The sequence below is a fragment of the Pseudochaenichthys georgianus genome, chromosome 13 (assembly GCF_902827115.2).
Source record: "Pseudochaenichthys georgianus chromosome 13, fPseGeo1.2, whole genome shotgun sequence".
NCBI lineage: Eukaryota > Metazoa > Chordata > Actinopteri > Perciformes > Channichthyidae > Pseudochaenichthys > Pseudochaenichthys georgianus.
The window spans coordinates 19,409,860-19,431,008 of NC_047515.1; the positions used below are offsets into that span (position 1 = coordinate 19,409,860).

At 42.9% G+C, this 21,149-nt stretch overlaps 1 protein-coding gene and 2 long non-coding RNA genes across 3 annotated transcripts; all 3 read left to right on the plus strand.

Moving 5' to 3' along the window:
• Nucleotides 1-3,613: 3,613 nt before the first annotated feature.
• Nucleotides 3,614-19,494, plus strand: LOC117456995 (multidrug and toxin extrusion protein 1-like). The gene is made up of 10 exons (XM_071205158.1): nt 3,614-3,682; nt 17,475-17,576; nt 17,772-17,840; nt 17,928-18,055; nt 18,533-18,575; nt 18,691-18,735; nt 18,845-18,942; nt 19,028-19,125; nt 19,219-19,332; nt 19,406-19,494. Exons 1-10 carry the CDS (start codon nt 3,614-3,616, stop codon nt 19,492-19,494), a joined length of 855 nt encoding a protein of 284 aa, XP_071061259.1.
• A 156-nt stretch (nt 19,495-19,650) lies between these two features.
• Nucleotides 19,651-20,070, plus strand: LOC117457692 (uncharacterized). Its single transcript, XR_004553353.2, has 3 exons — nt 19,651-19,730; nt 19,835-19,910; nt 20,001-20,070. It is a non-coding gene; the product is annotated as an uncharacterized lncRNA (long non-coding RNA).
• Nucleotides 20,071-20,159: 89 nt separating this feature from the next.
• On the plus strand, nt 20,160-20,708 carry LOC139434972 (uncharacterized). Its single transcript, XR_011644252.1, has 3 exons — nt 20,160-20,292; nt 20,420-20,514; nt 20,634-20,708. It is a non-coding gene; the product is annotated as an uncharacterized lncRNA (long non-coding RNA).
• The last annotated feature ends 441 nt before the right edge of the window (nt 20,709-21,149 follow it).

Genomic DNA, 21,149 nt, shown 5'->3' on the forward strand with positions numbered 1-21,149 from the left:
GAGCGTCCTTAACAACGGTCAATAAATCCTTGACAGCGGTCTGTCTGTTCTGGATTAAAAACGTGTCACGTGTTTTGAATTGACCAATCAGAATCGAGTATTCAACAAAGCCATGTAATAATGTTTTTTAACGGACGTTTTTTGATTATATAATCATGTCTGTTGATCGCCAGACTAACAGCAGCATGAGAATAACCTGCCGAAAGTGCCGATGCTCCATGGCGGAGGCTCCGCTAGAAATTTCCGGGATTTGCGTTTGTACCCCCTTAATGTCTGACCAATGGTTGAACAGCATTTCCGTGCACATGACTTGTGTTTAAAGTTTATAGTCCCTTTGAGTTTTTGCCAGTGTGAACGCAAACCGAACCTTCTGAAAAATGAAACAATGTAACAAACTGTGGTCTGGTGCGCACCAGAGAGCGGACTATTAGGTGTGAACACACCCTTAGACTTGGATACAGATCAACCTTTTCTTTATTTTTAAAAGTTTTCATGGGAATCTGTGCATCAAATAGGGAGGAGGCGGGATTCACCCTTCCGTCCCGGGCGAAGAGTTTTTCTCCCCCCGCCAGTCAGCTCGGGGCAGACGGCGCACCCCACCCGGCGCACCCCACCCGGCCGCTCTCTGCTGCTGAGGAGCATGCCGAGGTCGGGCAGCCCGTCCTCGTGGCTGCCGATATGCCGGTACCACGGGATGGGCCGTAGAGGTGGAGGGCGCCGCAGCCACGGGACGCCCGTGCCGGCGCCTCTCCCTCCGCTTCATTGTTGCGCTGCGCTCCCTCGCCTGCATGGAAATGCGTGGAGGAGCGCATAGCGGGGCCGGAGGAGGGGCCAGCGGTAGCATCCGGCTAAGCTGGACCCTTTCCTCCTCCAGGCGGCTGAAGCGCTGGGTGACCGAGGAGATCGACCCAAAGAGCCCCTCCGTGGACACGGGGGCTCCGAGGAGATCTTCTCGGTCCTTCTTAGATAGGGCAGTGAGTCCCAACCACACGTGACGATCTTGCTCGATCTTAGTGCTGCATTTGATACTATCGACCATGATATCCTATTGCAAAGACTAGAGCACTTAGTTGGCATACAGGGAACTGCTTTAGGCTGGTTTAGGTCCTATCTGAACGCTCTCAGTTTGTACGTGTTAACGATGAATCTTCCACGCAAACCAAAGTTAGCCATGGAGTGCCACAGGGCTCAGTGCTCGGACCTATTTTGTTCACATTATATATGCTTCCGTTAGGCAATATTATAAGGAATCATTCTGTAAACTTTCATTGTTATGCGGATGATACTCAACTATATTTATCAATCAAGCCTGATGAAATTAATCATCTAAATAAAATTCAAGACTGCCTTAAGGACTTAAAAACGTGGATGACCTTAAACTTTTTGATGTTAAACACGACCAAAACTGAAGTTATTGTACTTGGCCCGAAGAATCTACGAAACAAATTATCTAAAGACATACTAACTATGGATGGCATTCATTTGGCCTCCAGTGAGACTGTAAGGAATCTTGGTGTTATATTTGATCAGGATTTATCCTTTAACGCCCACATAAAATCAATTTCAAGGACCGCCTACTTCCATCTACGTAACATTGCAAAAATCAGGCATATCTTGCCTCAAAACGATGCAGAGAAACTAGTCCATGCATTTGTTACTTCTAGGCTGGATTATTGTAACTCTTTATTATCAGGGAGTACCAAGAAGTCAATCAAGTCGCTTCAGCTGATTCAAAATGCTGCGGCTCGTGTACTAACCAGAGTTAGGAAAAGGGACCACATTACTCCTGTTCTGGCTGCCTTACACTGGCTCCCTATAGAACACAGGATAGAATTTAAAATTCTTCTTCTCGCCTACAAAGCCCTTAATGGGCAGGCGCCATCTTACCTTAAAGAACTCATTATACCCTACTGTCCTACTAGGGCATTGCGTTCCAAGAATTCAGGGTTGTTGGTTGTTCCTAGAATCTTTAAAAGTACAATGGGAGCCAGAGCCTTTTCTTATCAAGCTCCACATTTGTGGAATCAGCTTCCAGTTTGTGTTCGGGCGGCAGACACCCTATCCGTTTTTAAGAGTGCGCTTAAGACCTTCCTTTTTGATAAAGCTTATAGTTAGGGCTGATTAGATTCAGCCCCTAGTTTTGCTGATATAGGCTTAGTTTGTCGGGGGACATCTTACTTCTTCCTTCTCTCTGTCTATACCCGTGTACACTCATGTTCCGATTAACCCAGCTTCCCCAAATGTCTTTCTTTTTGGTGTCTATATACGCTGGGATCCGGAGTCATGGATGATCCTGCGGTCCTGTGTCCTGGATCGCGAGCGCTGGATCTTGAGTCGTGGCTGTGGTCCTGGATCATAGGTCCTGGATGGATATCCTCGTGGATTCATCTTCCTATTATACACACATGCATTTCCAAACATTTGGACTACCTATGTTGCAAATGTATTATCTTTTCAATTTACACACGGCATCTATTGCACGTCTGTCCGTCCTGGGAGAGGGATCCCTCCTCTGTTGCTCTCCCTGAGGTTTCTCCCATTTTTCCCTTTAAACTGGGTTTTCTTTGGAAGTTTTTCCTTGTACGATGTGAGGGTCTAAGGACAGAGGGTGTCGTATTGTCATACTGATATTCTGTACACACTGTGAAGACCACTGAGACAAATGTAACATTTGTGATATTGGGCTATATAAATAAACATTGATTGATTGATTAAAGGAAGGCAAAGAAATGGGTTCTGCGGGTTGTGTCAAGGGGCATTGGAGCACCATAGAAGAGGAGGAAACTGCTGCTTGTTTAGCCGCGGTGTCGGCTAACGCATTTCCACGCGAAATAGGATCATCAGAATTTGTGTGAGCAGCGCACTTAACCACTGCTAGCTGTGTAGGGAGCATGATAGCGTCTAATAGCTGTGCTACTAAAGCATGATGTTGAATAGGCTTACCGGCCGATGTTAAGAAACCGCGCATTTTCCACAAGACACCAAAATCATGGCACACACCAAATGCATACTTGGAGTCTGTGAAAATGGTTGCAACTCTATCTTTAGCCAAAATACACGCCCTCAGCAGAGCATACAACTCTGCAGCCTGAGCCGACGTGCCATTTGGCAAGGCCCGGCTTTCTAAAACTTCCCAGTCATTTACAACAGCATAGCCTGCTAAGTGTACTGTGTCAGACGGCCTGCTCGCAGACCCGTCTGTGTATAGAATCATATCTGAATTAGGGATAGGAGTTTGCAACATATCAGTTCTGGGGGAAGAAGATATGTCAATCGTTGTGACACAGTCATGTGTGATTTCAAAATCTGGAATCAGTACCAGCGTAGCTGGGTTTAGAGGGGGAGAGCGTTTAAGTGTGATGTGTGGGCTTGAAGGAATTATTGCTTCATAACCAGAGCGCCTTGCTGCTGTCATATGCTGAGTAGCAGAGGTGTTCAGAATATGCAAAACTGCATGTGGGACATGTACTACACAGTCACTGGCCAGTACAATGGGAGAGGATTGTTTGATAACAATTGCAACTGCGGCTACTGCTCGCAGACATGAAGGCATACCAAGTACCACAGGGGAGAGTCGAGATGAGTAGTATGCAACAGGCCGGAAATTAGAGCCATGCTTCTGCACCAAGATGCCCGTCGCAAAGCCCCCCTTCTCATGGACGTGCAGGTGAAACGGCTGATGGTAATCAGGGAGCCCCAGGGCAGGAGCTGATGTCAGGGCTCGCTTTAAGTCCTGAAAAGCTGTGTGCATGTCCTCAGACCATTGAACAATGTTAGGAGCAGCCTGCAGAGTGGCAGCACGCAGGACAGAGGCCATAGCAGCGTACTCGTATATCCAGTGTCTGCAATAGTTAGCCATGCCCAAAAAAGACAGCATGTCTTTCTTTGTGCAGGGTGGTGCCACTTTGTTCAAAAGGCAAATCCTTGCTGGCGAGAGGAGTCGGTGTCCATCCCTCAGAATGTGACCCAGTTATGTGACCTCAGTCTGGCAGTACTGCAACTTAGCCAGGGATGCTCTGTGTCCGCATTCAGAAAATCTTTTCATGAGCAGAATGGAGTCGATGCGATATGCGTCCATGTTGGGAGAAGCTAACAACAGGTCATCTGCGTACTGAAGCAAGGTACCACCTCCTGTAAGGACCAAAGTGTCCAGATCTCTCTTAACAGCTGCAGCGTACACAGTAGGCGACTCTATATACCCCTGTGGGAGGCGCGTGTATGTGATTTGTTTACCTTTAAAAGTAAATGCAAACAGATACTGGCTGTCTGGATGCAGAGGAACAGAGAAAAATGCTGAACACAAATCGATTACCGTGTAACATTTCGAATCTGACGGTAATGATGCAAGAATTGAATTAGTGTCAGGCACTATAGGAGCTGTCGGAATGACAATAGCGTTAATAGCTTGCAAATCTTGGACAAAACGCCACTCATCAGGGCGAGTGTGTGTGTGTGTGTGTGTGTGTGTGTGTGTGTGTGTGTGTGTGTGTGTGTGTGTGTGTGTGTGTGTGTGTGTGTGTGTGTGTGTGTGTGTGTGTGTGTGTGTGTGTGTGTGTGTGTGTGTGTGTGTGTGTGTGTGTGTGTGTGTGTGTGTGTGTGTGTGTGTGTGTGTGTGTGTGTGTGTGTGTGTGTGTGTGTGTGTGTGTGTGTGTGTTGTTAGGAGATTTGGGGCTTAAATCTCCTCGCGTTCCTACAAGCTGTTATCTTACATGAAGGGAATCCAGAGCATACACTTAACCGTTTAACAATAATCCACTTTAATGGTAATATACAATGCAATACAATCAAATACATTACCATACACAATCATATCGTATTATGTGTAATGTCAGGAGTTTGGCCTACTCCTGGCTCCTGCCCACAGGCCACCAGACCTCCTGTCCCAGCGACGCGTGAAGAGAGAGACAGAACAGCAAGCTGGATAGGCTTTCATACCAAATGATACAGGAGGGGGTGGAGTTTAAGGACAACTGGTCCAGTCATCTCATACAAACACCTCTGACCCTCACTGTCTCCTATTTCTGCAGCCTCTGCACCGACACACATCCCCCATCACATTCCGAGACCACAGTGGGGTCTCGGTCCAGCTCCCCCACAGCAATAAAACCCTTACCAGCCCTTGGTCTACCGCCATTTTGGTCCTCACATTTATGAAAGGATGAAACAGATAACTCAATATAAAACACACTTCTTAAATATCAGATGCTGCAATCCCTCTTTTGCACTCTCCTAAAAGAGTGCAACTTACACAAGGCACTTGAAACATAACTATTGTCATTCCTCTCCAATATCATCAGAAACTGAGATCCAAAATATTTGAAATCGTGAAGGAACAGAACGTCACTTCCCATGGCAGTGAAGGAACCATGAGGGGGCAGCTGAGTGCTAAGAAGCGGTCTCCTGGTGGTGAATCATCAGCCCGCCTGCCCGCCCCCCCCCAAAGGAATAGCCCACAACGACAGCTGATAGGGAGGGGGAGATGCGGCTTTCCCTTCACGGGTGGAACTGATCAGAGAGAAGTAGACTCCTCTGCTGCTCGACAAGTCCCCCAGCCCACTGCCAGCCGCTTCCAAGTCGTCTGCTGCCTGGATGTCCTCGACGTCCTTCCCCGGTCCGATGATGATGCCTCCTGGGACGACTGCTGGATGGATGTCCTCGAGGTCCTTCCCCGGTCCGATGATGATGCCTCCTGGGACGACTGCTGGATGGATGATGGATCTCCTCGAGGTCCTTCTCCTCCAATCCGCTGATGACAGCCTCCGAGTCGACCTCCCTGATGAGAGCCTGATCCGTCCTGATGTCGTCTAGGGTCCTCGCAGGTGTTTTCCCCCGCCGCACACTGGCTCCGCACAGTGGTACCAGTTGTCCCCCTTTCCTTGTAGGCGGACGGCACGGGATGTCCTCTGGGTCACTTGGTCGGAGCCGGAGAGCCTGGGGTTGACAGTCAGCCTCCTGCGTCTCGGGTCCCCCTTTTGGCATCCACAACCTGTGTGGAGAAATCTGATACAAATCCCTCAAGCCTACGCTCCGGGCTCTGGGGCCCTCGGCTGTTTGACCCACCAGTGCCTGGCCACTTGGAGCCTGTTGGTGGGGTGTCTTAAAACAACAGACGTCGGTGCACAGGTTTTCTAAATTAATTGTGCAGCTTCAGAATCTTAATACTTGGACTGTGCCAACTAAATAAGAACCCCAACATCTTTAGGTAAACTAAATAACATATTTCAATAGCTCTGAATTTCTGACAAGCATCTGTATTTATTTTTAAATGAAATCCCTGAGATCCCATTAAAAATCTAAAAATATGATTTGAACTGCTAATGTTTCTGGTAAAGAAACACACTAATCTTATGGCTTCAAAAACAACCAAAATCACAATACTAACAAAGTGAATGGCTTCCTGGTGATACTGCTTCTACCCGTCAGTGCTTAGATATTATCCCGCTGAAAAAATGAATACAGAATTCCAACAAACTGTCCTCAAATGTCTTTCTATTATGTATTTAGATGAAATGTATATCCCCATAATGACCTAAACAATAAAGTCTATGGCTCTTACTTCTTTACCAGGCTAGTTACATGATGTTGTCTGAATCACATTGTGTCTCATTACATTACTATGTTTTAGCTTAACTGTAAATATGTTCTTTCTACATTTCAAACCTCAGTTACTTTAATACCTGTTGAAACATTAGTTGACACATTACTCACCGGTCAGCCTCTCCAGTATTTCATTCTGGACTTACATCTCTCCCAGCAGCCCCTTGGCCACTGATTCTCTACCTGTGTTTCCTGCTATAACTCAATCAATACTAGAGACATGTCAACATTCACCAAACAGCCTCTTATCCCCAAATATGGAGCAGGTCAATTCTAAAACTGTCAATCAATGGTCAGATTGAACAATGGAGTTGGGCAGCAGGTTCCTTTCAGTCCCTAAATGAAAAATGTACATTGTAAAGTTTACACTCCCCCTTTTTTACACATTCTCTCATGTGTAAACAAAAACCTGTATGGGAAGAAAACCTTCAGGTCATAATGGATTATAAGACAATACCAAACATTTTTCCCAGTAAACACTTGAGAGTGTTTCTCTCCATCATTCAGTCCTAAAAGAAACAGAATTCCAAATTTCATAGTTTGAGTTTCACATTCTGCAAACAGCCACCTCCTGTGGGAGTGAAACATCATCAACCAGATTAGATACGGTTTCCCCTTTTGTGCAATGTTAGGAAACCCCTCATTTCACACAGAAATAATGTGTTAGTCCAAAACATGCTTGATTAGTCATCGTTTCAAATCACGCAGTTGCACTGATCAGGTGCAGACATACACACACTCACACTCACACTGTCAGGTTGTAAAGTCAGGTTTGGTCAGGTTCACCGCAGAGTCAGTCATTGACAGTGCCTTCCCAAGTTACCCTGTCGGTCAGTTGGTCTCAGTCTTTTTGGCCATGTGTTGTGCTCTGCAGAGACTTTGATGTTCCAGCACAGGCCAGCATCCTCCGTCTATACAAATCTGTATATATGGAGCGCCATCACTTATTAATTCACAATTACAACTATAATGTTCAAGATATCTCCAACCCCTCCTTGCTGTTTCCCACATTCCCTGAAAAGTGTCTAGCCAAAAAAATGTCACTTCCTTATTGTACTATTACTATTACTGCAATTCATTTACACCTAATTAGTATTAAAATGACTAATAGATCTATTTCAGAAACATGTGTACATCACTATCTTGTGTCAAAACATTACTAGGATCTGTAAAGCTCTGCTATTTATTCCATAACTCATTCTATCAATTTATCTTCAATTCTGGTGCACTTAAAGAACAATGTTACCCTCTTTCACAGTGCGTGGAACTCTGGGTGTCTGAACATGAAACCAGTACCTCAAATTGAAATACTATATTTTGTTTAGAACCAGCTTTCCCTTCAACATGACCTATATAAATAAATATTTATCTGATCTTATAGAGCTGTTACTAAAACTCTCCCTTTGAACTGATCAATACTGTAACAAATTAAAACACTACCAAATTCACACACGAATAAAAAGTCCAGTGCATACTTCCTTCATGCCCCCCCCCCTTTTTTTGTATCAGTGTGTATTAGACTGATTTTTCACTTGCCTTTAATAGTTCCCCTCTTTTCCGCTATTTTTATTTACCAATTGACTAATTTATGGTCCATACATCTTCTTATCTTCACTTATTTATCAAGTCAATTCAAGTTCTTTACAATACATTAGTAGATACCTTGTGGAGTCTTCACAATAACTAAATCCCCTCTAGGATATGAAATCCATTCATCTTCAAGCAGATACTATGTCCTTATTTATGTTTTGTTCACGATAACAATGGTATAACAACCACATGTCATCCATTCTGGTCCACCTAAAAACCAATGTTAAACTCTTTAGCAGTGTGTGGAACCCTGGATGTCCGAACATGCAACCATTCCTCCCTCCTTTATCAAGGATTTAAAAACAGAAGTCATTTCATATTTCCCATGGTAATAACTATGCTACAATGGTGAAATCAATTATTTAGATTGGAATACTATATCTGGCTTGGCACCAGCTCTCCCTTTAACATTATTAAAACAGATAAAGATTTGTCTTATAGAGTGGTTCCCAAAACTATCCCACTACTTTATTCACACGTGAATAAAAATGTCAAAGAATATTATGTTAACCTGATGAAAAGATTGAAGAATATGGTTGTATTCTGAACCCTCAGTGTGTTCTCATTTTACTCTAATAGTTTACTGCTATTTTTAATTTAATAAATCTTTCTGTCTTTACGTATTTATGCTTTAAATGTGCGTTTTGTGAATAAGTGTGTTTATGTGCAAACTCACTCATTCCCGTTTTCCTTTTCTCCTCCTCTGGTTTTCTCAAGCCGTGACCCCGGCCTCCTCACTTCTAATCGACCATGCCAACTCCTCTGATTCTGTGTTCTCTTCAGTCCATCCGCTGTAACTTCATCCGCTGTCAGCCATTGGCCCAGTTACATCTGCATGCACCCTCATGCCAATGTTCTTGCACTGCTTTACATTTCATCTCCTCCTTTACAGTCTCCCTGCTGTTTTTATGGAGGGCGGATTCTGCTCATCTCCCACACTTTGCTCTTGTGCTCAGCTTGGAACTTCATGGTCCTGTCTGAGGGACTGATGAGCGTAGATTTCTGCCCGTCAGCATGCTGTTTGGTTCTGGATGCCACAGGCGGAGATAGTTCTGGCTGCAGTCTTGTTGTTGTCGTTTCAGCTCTGGTTCTCTGTCTGTTCGATGGAGAAGGAGGAGTTTCCTGTTGGGTTAGGTCTTTTGTCTGCTTGGAGGGTCGGGACCGTAGCCTTTTCTAACTCAGAGGGGGAGTCCAGGTCTCGGGACGCATTACCTATAAAAAATCTAGCACACTGAGGTTAAATAAATCCAACCCTTTCCACTCTGACTCTTTGTAATCATACTATCTGTCTTAATTGTTAAATGCCATCTAAACAACCTAATTGATGTCTACAAATGATATTACAAAAACTCACTCTAAAAATTGTTTCATCCATTGCTACATATGTACCCAACATAACTCTTTCAGGAAAACATTTTCTCCTATACATTGAAAAACGTACATGTTTCCAGCATCACATATTCCACACACCACGAAAGAACATCTACATATTTACTCCAATATTTTAAGCTAGTTCCTATAGCAAGATTATCATGTGTGACATAATAATCAGATGTCTTGTTTGCTAACCAAGAATATTAAACTTTAAAATGTCTTTTGGCCAGTTGAAGTCCTGCTTACTTCATCCTTAAACTCTACTTTAATTATTTGAAACCAAAAAAAGGTCTTCCTTCTCCACCATGATCCTATCTCTATATCAAAGTTCAGACAAACTGATGATTTATCTTCAGAAACCATGAGGAATTACTCATAAAACACTATTTTCCCTTACTTCAGTTCTAAATCAAATGAGCCAGACAGGAAACCCCCTTTAACCACTTGCTTATCCTATTATTTTGATCAAAGTTGTGTTACAAGCAGGTTAGATCTGTAATGAATTAAAATCAATATTTAAAGACGCAATATAAGTTAAATATATTGTTAAGGTAATTACTGTTTTATTGTGAAGGCATCTCTGGCGGACAGCGGCCTTTGGCTTTTATTTTGAAAGGCCGTTCCGGAACAGCCGTGTTCCTAGAAACACGGCAACTTGACAATCATTCCAATGCATTAACTATAGTCGTGAAAGAGACAAGGAGGGGGAAGGCGTGTGGAAGTAAGCAATGAACTGAAAATGCCACCAATCCTGTTCTAACGTGATGGCGCACATTGAAAACCTAAACGGGCATAAGTACCCCTGTCTTTTGTACCATTACATTTACCAACATAAAACAAGGTCTTTACTAATCAACAATGACAACCTACAGACAGCTTATTTATTTAAATATACAAGCCTTTTCTTTATCCCCCTTTTTGATTCCACTTAAAATCAATCTCTTAATCTGTTCCCATTGCTCCCGATAACTCCCTGGAATTTCAGAATTGTCTTTACTATTCTGACGCAATATATTGACTTCGCTTTTATTTATCTGACTTAATTAACGTGCTTCCCCCCCTTTCAGCCACTAGATGGCAGCAGCAGAGCACAAATGAGCTTCACTCTTCTGAGCGAATGCCTGATTACCACAGACAATCGCTCACACAGGTTATTTAGGTAAAAATCACACAGATTTATTCCCCGTACAGTTTGTCCGGCCTGATAACGTGTTACATATGTCGTCACGCAGGACTCTCTGCCTACCTTGCGATCAACGTTATGTTTACGTCAGCCTTTCAAATTAATTTTTACAGACAAGGGAAACGGGAGCCGGTCTCGTCACAATGTAGGTGACGTTAGCGCTCTCTCCCAAGGATTTAACAGAATAGCAGTCCATTGATACTTTCGCTTATTCGATCTCAGACTGCTATTTTACCCCCAGTTATAAACGGCGGACCGATCTTAAATATCGACCATCCAGGTTTCGCCGTCTGGGACTTGCACCCAAAACTCACGAACTGCACCGCTCCTTCGTCACTTCAGGACTAAACTACCTGAAGATCCACGCAAACTGCTCTAATTTCTTGTTACGCAGGACTCTCTATACCTGACGATCAACGTTCACGTGTTTTATATAACTTTCCTAACATGGTATAAAATATGCATTGTATACTCCATTCAAACTTCAAAAACACTCTGAATCCTGGTTCCACAGCCCTGTCTACACGGAAACGTCGGGTCACCATTTGTTAGGAGATTTGGGCTTAAATCTCCTCGCGTTCCTACAAGCTGTTATCTTACATGAAGGGAATCCAGAGCATACACTTAACCGTTTAACAATAATCCACTTTAATGGTAATATACAATGCAATACAATCAAATACATTACCATACACAATCATATCGTATTATGTGTAATGTCAGGAGTTTGGCCTACTCCTGGCTCCTGCCCACAGGCCACCAGACCTCCTGTCCCAGCGACGCGTGAAGAGAGAGACAGAACAGCAAGCTGGATAGGCTTTCATACCAAATGATACAGGAGGGGGTGGAGTTTAAGGACAACTGGTCCAGTCATCTCATACAAACACCTCTGACCCTCACTGTCTCCTATTTCTGCAGCCTCTGCACCGACACACATCCCCCATCACATTCCGAGACCACAGTGGGGTCTCGGTCCAGCTCCCCCACAGCAATAAAACCCTTACCAGCCCTTGGTCTACCGCCATTTTGGTCCTCACATTTATGAAAGGATGAAACAGATAACTCAATATAAAACACACTTCTTAAATATCAGATGCTGCAGTGTGTGTGTGTGAGAAGCCTTTGTATCCCTCAGTAGAGCATGGCAGTGGGCTGCCATGACCCCCACTTCTTCAGCGTCACTTCCTGAGGTGAGGAATTGTGTGTGTGTGTGTGTGTGTGTGTGTGTGTGTGTATATAGTGTATATATATGTATATATATAGTGTGTGTGTGTGTGTGTGTGTGTGTGTGTGTGTGTGTGTGTGTGTGTGTGTGTGTGTGTGTGTGTGTGTGTGTGTGTGTGTGTGTGTGTGTGTGTGTGTGTGTGTGTGTGTGTGTGTGTGTGTGTGTGTGTGTGTGTGTGAGAAGCCTTTGTATCCCTCAGTAGAGCATGGCAGTGGGCTGCCATGACCCCTACTTCTTCAGGGTCACTTCCTGAGGTGAGGAATCGTGTCTGCAGCATACAGAGCCTGTTGTTTGGTTGTGAGCCTTAGGGGCAATGCGCACCCCTGGGGTCCTAAAAATATAAAGTTTTCACATTCCAATTGATCTGAGCTGTTGCAAAAACCTCTTACTGATAGTGCATAGTCATCTGATGGGTTAAAAGCAGCTGTGCAGTGACAATTCAATACAGGCCGCATAAGGGACATTAAAGAAGCACACACAGGGGAAATGCTAGCAATTTTCTGAATTCCTGTTGTTGAGAAAACAGAAATCATGTTGAAATCTGGAAATGACCAACAATAAAGGTTGTCCTGAGATGATTGAATGAATTGGACAGCTTGATAGACTTTGCTGTCAGGAATAGTCAAAAACAATCCGTCTGGAGTGCAATGTATTGTTGCTTGTAATTTACAAAGCAAATCTCTGCCCATTAGATTAATAGGACTTCCATCTGAAATAATGAAAGAGTGTTGCACATGTGATCCTTCAATTGAAATATTAGTTTTCTCTGAAACGGGCTCTGACATAGGAATGCCAGAAACTCCCATTGTTGTGACAAAATTATTGGTTGCTTCCAGTGGCGTTTCTATATGTACAAAAGTGGTGGGGCACAAAAAACTCAGATGTCTATATATAAGCTTCTGCAGAGAGGTTCATGGCTGGTGAGGCACTGCCACTGACTCTTCAGGTTTACAAATATATTAAATCAAAATATAATATTATTTTCAAAAGCTTTTTTTGTCTGATGCTTCAATTACTTTTAAACAGACAGTTCAACAGAAGGATACCCAAAAAAATGTAATTTTATCATTTAAATATTGAATTGTTCTCTCTTTAGTAAGATCCCATTTTCAATAAAATTGCAGTCTTACCTTGACTTGAAGATTAAGTCCATTTGCCTATCCTTCTGGACAAAAATCTCTATTACTTTTTTGTAAAAGTCCTCCTTATCTTCTTGTAGTTTCAAAAGTCTATCATACATCTAATCTAATCAATAGATTTTTGATTCGAAAATGATAAAAGTAGGGTAGACATGTGGATATTATCCGGCTGAACAAAACGTACATTTATCTAACAGCTACGTTTCCCACAGATCTTATTTTGAGCTATTTTCTAAAATCCTATGGAGAAATCTCGTTACTTTTTTGTCGAGGGAAGCCATGCGCAGCTTACTTCCTGGTTTTAGGACGCCTCACTGCAGCTCTCTCTCCTCCTCTTCACACACCACACTTTTCGCGGCACACGTACTTACAGCCAATCAGCTCTGAATTATGTGAGATGACGTATGGTGGGAATGGCAGCACTTTGCCCCTATGGTCATTATTTTTTGCCACACACATTAAATAGGAAAATACTCTGAGCATTGCGCAGTGTAGTTTTTGCAGTCACCGTTCACTTAGACAGTCAGAGGGAGGGGCAGGATCAGGTTTTGTCCCACATGGCTCTAAACAGCTCAATAGGCACACACTGTAGACACTAATTAGAAGAACACATACTAAAACAGCAATGTACAGACGAATCAGATGATTAAACATGATCTTAAAATATATTTTATATATTTTTTAATTTATTTTTTGCATTTTGTTGTAATCATTATTTTAATACTTTCTGCTGACACTAGGTGGGGCTGTGCCCCACCTGCCCCTAATGACCAGTCGCCACTGGTTGCTTCACACACTTTTTCTTTCGTACGCACTGCTGATAATGTTGCTCCGCTGTCAATCAAAATGTCTACCGCTTTACCACTGAAATCAACGGGCATAATCGGATCTTCACGCGGGTTATTGGAAAGGCGAATTGTTGCTGCTTGAATGGGGAAATGCTGTGAATTTGACCCTATTTCTTCATCATGGCACCTCTATCGTCTATTAAATTGACTTTGCTGACCGTTTTGCCCCTGTTGAGCCTGCCTGTCATATTGACTGTTCATGGGAGGGGGGAGCAGTAATGCAGGGTGTTGGCGGGGGAGCTGGGGAAGAGCAGGCAAAGGTTGTGCGTCCTGCTGTGCTTGCCAGCGTCGTCCGCATTGTCCTGCCCAGTGATCCATTGCGCCACAGACGTGACACGGCGTCAACTTTCTGGGATTTTTATTCTGCTGCTGTCTCTTGTCTTGGTAATTGTGTGATGTCCCCTGATTTTGATACTGCTGTGTGCGGTGTTGTCCCTGAAACTGCTGGGAGTTATCCGCACTCTGATAAGCCTGTGTATTTTGAGGCAACTTTTGCGCAATTCTGGGGGTCAGAAATATCTGATTTTGTGTAACGCGCGCATTACTGCGAGGGTTAATTTCCATGTTTTAGTTTGCCAATCTGGGGTAGTCATAATATACGCCTGAGCTGTTTCAGGGATTAAATTATGCAACAAAGTCTGTATGGCGAACAAATCATTGCCCTCTCTTTTAATGCCCGCATTATTATCCCACGCTGTCATGAAGCGCTGGAGAAATTCTGGGACTATTTCTGTTGGGTTCTGTACGCAAGCCGTCACCAGTGAAAAATCTGTGTGAGTTTTGGCGCATGCTTTGATTGCAATAGCAGCTAAAGTCTGGATCCACATATCACGCGTCTGTGTCGGAGGCCAGTCACCCGCAGCCGTACATGCAGGGAATTTGAATTCCTCTTTACACGTGGGCCAATCTGCCTTATATGTTAGGATTATCAGCTGTTTAACATCATGAACCAAACAGTTATAAACTGAGCAGACATTAGTCAACCACGACAGATACTCATCTGGGCTTTTAGTCGGACTTGGAGCGTGATTAGTGACATCCATCACTTCAGCGGGTGTCCAAGGCTTATAAACTGGAACCTGACCTATCAGTATTTTCGGTGCTGTCACAGCTTCAGCAGAATTATTATCCTGAGATGTTTGCAGTCTTGTGATAATTCTATGAGGGACATAGTCCTTAAAACTGGTGCCGTACGGCGTTTTCGGAGTGTGTAACATTTTCGTTGCGGAGCCAGAGGCCGGCGTGTGTAATGGGCTGCTATCTGGCGTTTCCTCTCCACTGTCCGCTGCACTGTGTTCCTGCTGCTCACTTTCTCTATACTGTCCTTCCTGATATGTCAACCTATTTTTATTCATGATAGCTGCAGCTGACATTAATAAATCATCATCGGAGTTTCTTGCCCCGGAATTTGAGAGTCCTATCGCGGGAATTATTTGTGTGCAGAGAGATACTGCCTGTTTTTTCTCCAGGAGCCCAGCGTCTGTTAAAATGGAAATTAGCTGAGCTGTGCTGGGAGATTTGCCTTGTCTTTTCAGCCAATCGTACATGACTGATTTCGCAATGGCTGCGACGTCCTTTCCGTGTCTTTCTTTAATTCTGGACATGTTTTCTGATTTAACATCAAAAGCAGCCTCTAGGCTAAGCAAATGAAAACTAGCTGCGCATTTAGAAATTCGATCAATCAAAGCTTTGAGTTCAATGGAGACTCGCTCGGTGCCAACTGACTTTTCATTTTTTCGCTCATCATAACCTCTTTTTTCTGCAATAGTCATCCAAGCTTTAACGCAGTCCTTCATGTACGTTACATCCCAGGAGCAATTCGCCTCCTGTTCAATTAATTTGAATGCCTGCCACAATACGGCCATGTCAAAAGTGCCCGTTAACGGCCAATCAAACAGAATCTGTCCTTTCTGACTATTCTGTTGTGAGTGCTCACAAAGTAACGATGTGAACGGCATAACTTTGTTCCAATCCAAGCTTCTTCTGACAATTCCTGACGGCATATTAGGGGAGAACATGTGCCTATAATGGCTGTCTGTAATAGGATAGAAGTGTCTTGGTGCGTGAGTCATTCTCCCTTTTACCAACGGACCCGTTTGCGGAGACAGTATTACCCATGTTTAACGGTTAGTACAATAAAACAAACACTGCAATTAGACAAACAAACATAAAAACTCTCAACAACTCAGCCTGACAAAAACTCCTCCAGCCTATTTTAATCCGAATTAGGGAGACTTTCAGAGGGGGTTTTAATTATGAGAGCCTTCTTTACTCATAATGTTGTGTATCAGCAAACACAGCCAAATTCAGCAATTCATACAACTTTCTCATACCACGCATTGACCACTTTCTTTAGTTCAAAAATGGTAATAGTCGCGGAAATAATGCTGTATGCTCCTCTCTCTGCATGCTGTTCTACACAGGGGCGGAGAATCAGCACCTCCGCAGAAATGCTGTTGATTTAGGCTTTAATTATCCTCTGAAAACTCCTAAATTCGGCGATTTGTTTAAATACAAATCTTGCGACATTGCTTTTAATTCAGAAAATCCACTTTGCTGGTGCACTCTTTAAAAGTTTCTTCGAATATTTGTTGTGTGTAATTGCCTGGTGATTTAATTCCAAGAATCACACACAGAGGAAATCGATGAAATTCGATATTCCTAGGTTATTTATTAGCCCCAAATATTCTCATAGTTTTCACATAGGCCGTGATTGCTCGTAAACACATGTCCCAGCAACAACCACGGGGAAATTGGCCAGGACAACGTCCCCTTGACACCGATTCCCGAGGTTAGGATTAGCCTCCAGATGTAAATGAGTAGAGAAACCCAAAAAAAAATGCAGCAGCTCAGTTCTCTCAGGTAATTTTGATACACCTTTGATCCCAAACGCCGGTAAGACAATCTCAAAATAGAATTGAACTTACCAGCCCTTGAAGATCTGTTGGTGTCCTGTTTCGTGACGCCAATGTGTGAGAGAGACTTCTTTTCAGCAATGTTGATGGAAGAAATGGAGGCTGGAGTCCGCTTTATATCAAAACACTGAGTTTAATTGAGAGCCAAACGGCCGTGAGTGAGTCCAAGGCATTTACAACATGCTGTGAGAAATCCCCAGGCATCACTGAGGATACACAGAAAACACAGTGCAAATCTACCCAGCGGGTCCAGGAGGAGCCTCTGTTTGCGCCCCTTCTAATCATAATTAATAACACATGTTTCAGAGACAAAGAAAGTCTGTTAACGTCATCTGCGCAGTTGGTCACACTTCCCCCAACAGGAAGGCGGGACCTTTGACCTATGCCCTGCTCTAAGTTGTAGACATGTGAAACACTAAAATGCTCCCCTGCACAGACAATAAGAGAATATTCTCTAACAGTAAGGATTCATTTAAGTTTTGGTTTGAAATGTAAGGAAATAGCTAATGTTTCTTAGTTTAAAAAAAAGCTGAAGCATGGCTTTCAAACAATGTGAGCTCGTAACTGCAACAAGTGAACCATTGTCGATGTTTGTCTTTCTAGCTGCTCTCTCGAATCCTCAACTACCTGTTGCCATTTGTGGTTACAATGTTCTGTGGGCGTCTGGGAAATGAAGTGATGGCTGGCTATGGATTAGCTTGTGCTGTAAATGGTCAATTATATGCTCCACAGACTTAATGAAATGTCTAATTTGAAATTTTAGAACTATAAACAAAATATAGATCTTACAATCCTCTCCAAACCTGATGATTTAATCAATATGTTTTATAGTTACTTGTATAATAATAATATTGGTTACATAAGAATCCTCAAGTGTAAGACCCAGTATGTTAATTTCAGACCATTAATGTCACCACTGCAGCAACAGGAACTGGTCTGGGGCTGGCGTGTGACACTTTGGTGTCTCAGGTTTGCCCAATGAATATTTTCCTCCAGACGTGAACTGTTTATTACACCCTTTTCTAAAATGTTTAACATGGTCTGTTCTGTTTGCAGACATTTGGTGGTAAGAATCTGCGTCGGGTGGGAGTGATCCTGCTGTTGTTCTGTCTGCCCTGCTGGGGTCTGCTCATTAATGCTCAGGCCATCCTATTGTGCATGGGCCAGAGCCCTGAAGTGACCAGGTAACTAACAGCACAAAACACATGGAAAACTCATTTCCAACACAAGACCCTTTCCTGTAGTGTGTTATATATGTGCTTCTTGCATGTAAATGGTCAGAAGCTGCCAAGATCCCAAAGTGCAGGCCAGAGGGAGTTTGTTTTCTGCAATCCCCCGCCTCCTAGTCTCCATTGGATTCCTTTGTTTTATTCCATAGCATAATGACATCACTATGTAACTCGTGCTTCTGTCGAGTGGTGCAATGATCACGTATTTTGGAAGGCCAGACCCGAAAGTTAGCATGGCAAGGTATTCTTCGACAAAAAGCATTGGCCATTAGATTTCCGCATATTGAACAACAAACTTCGTGGCCAACACACATTTAGGATACTTACACGTTATGTTAAGCAGGATAATCTCAACATATTAACACCACTTTGTGATTTCTGAAGCATTTAGAGTCTTTGTCTCTTCACTGTCTCTACACTTTTTGATTTCAGAATAGCCCAGCTGTATATTACAGCCTTTCTTCCTGCCGTACCAGTGAGTTGTAATTTTCACCTTTATGAGCAAACTACATACATATCACTGATGTAGGGATACTGTTATCCTTCAAATCTGTCAAAAGAGCTTACAAATATATTTTGTTTTCTTATAGGCAATGTTTCTCCATCAGCTTCAGGTGTCTTATTTGCAGAACCAGGTGCGCCAATGTTATTTGATTTAAAAAAATGAAAACATGTTGTTATTTAATGTAATTACGGAAGGGAAAGGTATAAGTGCTCCTCATCATCTGCTGTTTGTGTACTCAGGGTATAATATTGCCACAAATGTACACTGCTGCTTTGGCAAACATAGCAAACCTGGTGACAAACTACATCTTCATTTACTGGCTGGATCTGGGTGTAAGGTAAGTGTCCTCATATATTTCAGTTTGAAACAATTTCAACAATCAAACACACTGATATCACCTTGTCTGTGTGCATGTCTTACAGCGGATCTGCAGCAGCCAATGCTCTGTCTCAGATTTACATCTGTGGATTTCTGTTTGCTTACATTCGCTGGAAGAAGCTCCATGTAGAAACATGGGGAGGTGCGGATTTCATTTTCATGATTTCCCCATGCATCACTCTGTACACTCTATCTTTTCCCCTCTTGATATCTCAGTCTCTCTCTCCCCCTGCAGGCTGGTCTGTAGAATCGCTGCACGAGTGGGGCTCCTACATGAAACTGGCTGTTCCCAGTACAATGATGACATGTTTCGAGTGGTGGGTTTATGAGTTTGTTGGATTTTTTGCAGGTAATGCAAATATATTAATAACTGCTTTGAACCTATTATTTGAGAAGTAAACAGTGATATTTCTTTTGATCAGGAATGCTGGGTGAAGACGAGCTGGCAGCCCAAGATGTTGTGAATATGGTGGCTTTCATCACCTACCTGGTACTAACTACAACTCATTAAGATGTATAAAGCATTATATTCTTATTGTAAAGGTACTCATAAACTAACGTTTTTTTTAATCTTTTGAGCACTCTCAATGGCCCACTGTTTTGTGTTCATACTTTCTGATTCCTAAATGAATACATAGTTCCCTCTAGGTATTCAAGCTGCAGAATGCGCCTGAGTGGGAAATGCCCTCGGTGCGGGAGACACTGCCAGGGCCATCCTCACCAGCAAGATCTCTTTCGCTCTTTCAGGTCAGTTATTAAAATGTTCTGTTGTTGAAGCCTATATTGGTAAATAGCCTTTCATTTCTTCAACATTTGACTGTTTGACAGATTTCACTGCCCCTCTTTTCCAGCAAGCATCGCAGTTGTTGAAGGTATTGTGCTCGGCTCTACTAAAACAGTGATTGGCTACATCTTTACCTCTGATGAGTGAGAACTGCACTCACTATTCAATAACTACATTATAGTTGATAGAGTAAATCTGCTGCATGAAAGATACAATCTCAATTATCGTTTCAGGAAGATCATAGGTCTTGTTTCACATTTGATGGATGCTTACTGTTTCCTTCAATTCTTTGATGGTCTTGTGGTAAGTCTACAAGCCTGCACAATAGTAGTATGATGCCAAAATAAGTCATATATGTGAAACATGAAATGTTGTTTTTCCGCATCCTAGTGTGTGTGTGCACAGGCGTCTTCTTGGGTACGGGAAGACAGATGATGCCAGCTGTGGCCAACTTCATTGGATACTACCTTATAGGACTTTCACTGATCGTCACTCTAATGTTTGTTGCGAAATTAGGAATTTTAGGTAATCATAATAAGTTATTGTTGTTTGTTATTAACACAATCATCCATGACAAATAATAACATGGGTATTAATAGCAGGTTATTATAAATGAAGCCTTTTGTGCACTAAGTCTTATTTTTCTCTCCAGGTTTTTGGCTAGGACTGCTCATTTGTGTTTTCATACAATCCACATTCTACATTATTGTCATCTCTAAGTTCAACTGGAAGCGAATGACAGAGGAGGTATGCAATTGACCAATGATAAATAATAATTAGCTGTCAAGACATGCAAAAGTTGTTTTAGTTCTACAGCATCAGCTGCCAAGACAAATTGGCAGTTATGTTCTTCATCTTTTCTTCAGGCTGTGAAACGAGCTCAAAAAAAGGCACACATTACAATATCGGATCTATCGGACAACGGAACGAGTAATAGAAACGTAAGTTAGGCCTACGTTTTATTCTTTAACTACCAACCTAAATGTTTTGCTATTAACTATTTCCTATAGGACAGTGAAATGCAAGAAACCAAATATCTGATAATCCCTCTTTAAATCTCACTGTGCTTGTTCTCTATGCAACTCAATTAAATAAAAAATAACGGGCAATGTCTTTCTCCAAAGTCAGTGGACGGCTACATGTCTGTGAGCTCCGGTTGCCATGACGGGAACACAGAGACAGAGAGGGGACATGTGGTCCAGCAGCTGAAGGGTGGCCGTCTCTCCACTACACAGCTGATTCTCAGACGAGGCCCCGTTATGTTTGCTGCAGTTTCACTTCTGGCTGTGGGAGCAAGCGTGCACTTCCTGGTGCCTTTGCCAGATATGCTGCATTCAGAGGCCAACTTTACTTTGGACTGGACCAATACGACATATACCCCT

Excerpts from the sequence above, each read along its gene's own strand:
- LOC117456995 (XM_071205158.1), top strand. The coding sequence starts at position 3,614 with ATGCTTCTGCACCAAGATGCCCGTCGCAAAGCCCCCCTTCTCATGGAC. Across the intron at positions 17,577-17,771 it reads GCTATGGATTAGCTTGTGCT|ACCATTAATGTCACCACTGC; the intron begins GTAAATGGTCAA and ends TGTTAATTTCAG. Across the intron at positions 17,841-17,927 it reads GTGACACTTTGGTGTCTCAG|ACATTTGGTGGTAAGAATCT; the intron begins GTTTGCCCAATG and ends TTCTGTTTGCAG.